The sequence below is a fragment of the Prunus avium genome, chromosome 1 (genome assembly GCF_965620075.1).
Source record: "Prunus avium chromosome 1, drPruAviu1.hap1.1, whole genome shotgun sequence".
Lineage (NCBI taxonomy): Eukaryota > Viridiplantae > Streptophyta > Magnoliopsida > Rosales > Rosaceae > Prunus > Prunus avium.
Genome location: NC_142284.1, coordinates 35,378,811 through 35,381,907, shown reverse-complemented (window position 1 = coordinate 35,381,907; position 3,097 = coordinate 35,378,811). Strand labels below are relative to the sequence as shown.

General features: G+C 50.3%; 1 protein-coding gene across 1 annotated transcript; it reads right to left on the bottom strand.

Annotated features, from left to right (window-relative positions):
• Positions 1–369: 369 nt before the first annotated feature.
• Positions 370–717, bottom strand: LOC148297730 (uncharacterized). Its single transcript, XM_088247957.1, has one exon. The coding sequence runs from the start codon at positions 715–717 to the stop codon at positions 370–372; it is 348 nt and encodes a 115-aa protein (XP_088104083.1).
• Between the last annotated feature and the right edge of the window lie 2,380 nt (positions 718–3,097).

The following is a 3,097-nucleotide window of genomic DNA, read 5'->3' as shown; positions in this document are numbered from 1 at the left end:
CGGCCCTAGCTACGTCCGGCTGCACCCATGTCCAGAGTGACGGCCCTGGGTTTACCTGGCCGTACTCGTGTCCTGAGTGATGGCCCTTCCTCTGGCCTGAGTGAAGCCTTGGCTTTAGGTCGGCTGTGGTTGGTGACGATATGGGTGGTGGAGACATTGCCTCGGGGAGAAAACGTTTGCCTGTCCAGCAAGGAGACCACGAAGCCGTTGTTCGTAGATTTTAGGATGTAATTTCTCTCATGTGGATTTGTAATCGGCCATGGCCTGGCCGTTTCCTTGTAAACATGATCCTTTTTTAAACTAAATGAAGTATGATTCTTCTTTCCTTTTGTTGCGTTGTTTACTTCATTTATTTGCCAACTGCAATCCTCATAACTCTTGCTCGGCCGTCTCCCATAATGACGGGGTATACTTCTTTAAATACTGGCCGTTTATTGGCAAGTTGTGCCATTCTCCATCCCTATCCTTTAACTGAAATTCACCTTGACCGAGGATTCGTTCGATAATAAACGGTCCCTCCCAGTTAGGTGAGAATTTGCGGAACCGAGGGTCCTTCGTCCCAACAGGAAGCACGGCTCGCCATACAAAATCGCCTTCGGTGAAAGTCTTCTGCTTGACCCTTCTGTTATAGGCCCTCGCCGCAATCTGCTTCTGTGCTTGCATTAAGTTATAAGCATCGAGCCTGGATTGCTCCAAATCTTCCAACTCCTGAGCCATGGCTTGCACATAGTCCTTCCTTTCTTGTCCAGGCTGTTCGGTCACACGGAGAGACCGAACCTTTAACTCTATTGGAACAATGGCGTCATGACCGTAGGTTAAGGCGTAAAGAGATGTGCCCGTGGCCGATCATTTTGAGATTCGGTAAGCCCAAAGGGCTTCAGGGAGTAAGTCGTGCCATGCCCTAGGTTTCTCCTCGATCATTTTCTCAAGGATGCCTTTGATTACCTTGTTGCTCGCCTTGGCCTGTCCGTTAAACTGGGGGTAGTAAGGTGTTGAGTGGAGCAATTTGATCCCCATCCTTTCAGTGTACTCTCGAGTCTCGGCCGATGCGAAAACTGGTTTCTGGGATACCGAATCTGTGGACGATGTGATTCTCAAAGAATCTGACCACCTGCGCGCTAGAAATTGACCGATAGGACTCTGCCTCGACCCATTTAGTAAAATAGTCGGTTGCCACCAAAATCCATGCATGTTGGTTGGACGCGGCCGAATGGATTTTGCCGATGATATCCACGGCCCACCCTCTGAACGGCCATGGTTTAGTGACCGGGTGGAGGGCTTCGGCTGGTACCTTTTATATGGGGCTGTAGATTTGACACTTGATACATCCCTTCGCATATTCTATGCAGTCCTTTAAAATAGTTGGCCAGTAATAGCCGTGCCTCCGAACCAGCCATCTCATCTTGACACCAGACTAGTGAGCGCCGCAAATCCCTTCATGAGATTCGGTCATGATGACCTTGATATCTTCGGCGCTGGGGCACAAGAGCAATAAGCCGTCTGATCCCTTTCGATACAGCTTGTTATGATAAATCAGATAACACCGAGCTCGGAAACGTGTAGTTCTCTCATGGCTGCCGGAAGGGTCACGCAAATACTTCACTATGAGGTAGCGCCAGTCGGCTTCGGCCTTGTTGACCCCGTCGGTAATCTCGGCCGAAGATACTTGCGCTGTCATTCCTCGTTCAGCCAAAGCTGGCAGGGTACGCCTCTCGATTCTTATTACGCGATCATGGTCGTTGTCTGGAATATTCACACCTGACGCCACCTGGGCCATCTCATTGGCCTCATGGTTTTCGGCGCGTGGCACGTGAACAAAGGAAATCCTGGAGAAATCGTCGGCCGTATTGAGGGCCGTTACATAATACATGGTTAGTTTCTCGCTCGTGCACTGGTATTCCCCGGTCAGTTGGTTAATTACTAGCTGAGAATCACCGTAGACCAAAACACGGGTTGCCTTCATTTCTTTCAGGATTTCGAGACCGATAATGAGCGCTTCGTATTCGGCCTGATTATTGGTGCATTTGAAATCAAGTTGGAACGCGAATTGTCACCTTCGCCCTTGAGGGGACTCGATTACGACTCCGGCCCCCGACCTGGCCTCGGCACTGGAGCCGTCGAAGTACATGGTCCAGTAGTTCTTTTCCATGCGGGCCATGCCGATCTCGACCTCCAATTCTTCTTCCTGCCCCTGGGCCGGGTGATGAGCCAGGAAATCGGCCAATGCCTGACCTTTGACCGACTTCTGAGCTACATATTGGAAGGTGAATTCAGACAATGCCATCGTCCACTTCCCGCGTATGATCGGCCGAGTGAGCATATATTTGATGAGATCGGTCTTGGAGATGATCTGAACGACCGAAGGAAGCATGTAATGGCGCAACTTAGTAGCTGCGAAATAAAGTGCCAAGCACAACTTCTCAATCGGCGAATAGTTTAGCTCGGCCACGTTAAGGGTGCGGCTCAAATAGTGCACTGCTTGTTCTCGTTAGATTCGTTGTTTTGAGCCAACAGACAGCCGATAGAGCCCTCTGAGGCCGAAATATAGAGCCTCAAGGGTTTCCCTCTTTTCGGGTGCATAAGGACCGGCGGTTGAGATAAATATTTCTTGATATCATCGAGGGCCACTTGATGCTCTGCCCCCCACACGAATCGCTTTGTGTCTTTTAATTTGAGCAGAGGAGTCAACAGCCGGATCTTCCCCGCCAGATTGGATATGAACCGCTTTAAAAAGTTGACCTTACCGAGGAAGGACTGGAGCTCCTTCTTGGTCCTTGGCGGAGGTGCTGCCATAATGGTCGTAGCTTTGTTTTTATCCACCTCGATTCCTCGTTGGTGAACCAAGAAACCGAGGAAGTTCCCGGCGGTGACGCCGAAAGCACATTTCTTTGGGTTCATTTTTAGGCCATGCGCTCACATTCGGTCAAAAGCCTGTCGGAGATGTCCTACGTGGTCGGCTTTGGATGGGGACTTTACAACCACGTCGTCGATGTAGACTTCAACGGTCCGCCCTATAAGGTTGTGGAAAATAAGGTTCATAGCTCGCTGGTATGTCGCGCCGGCATTCTTTAGGCCGAACGGCATGACTACCCATTCA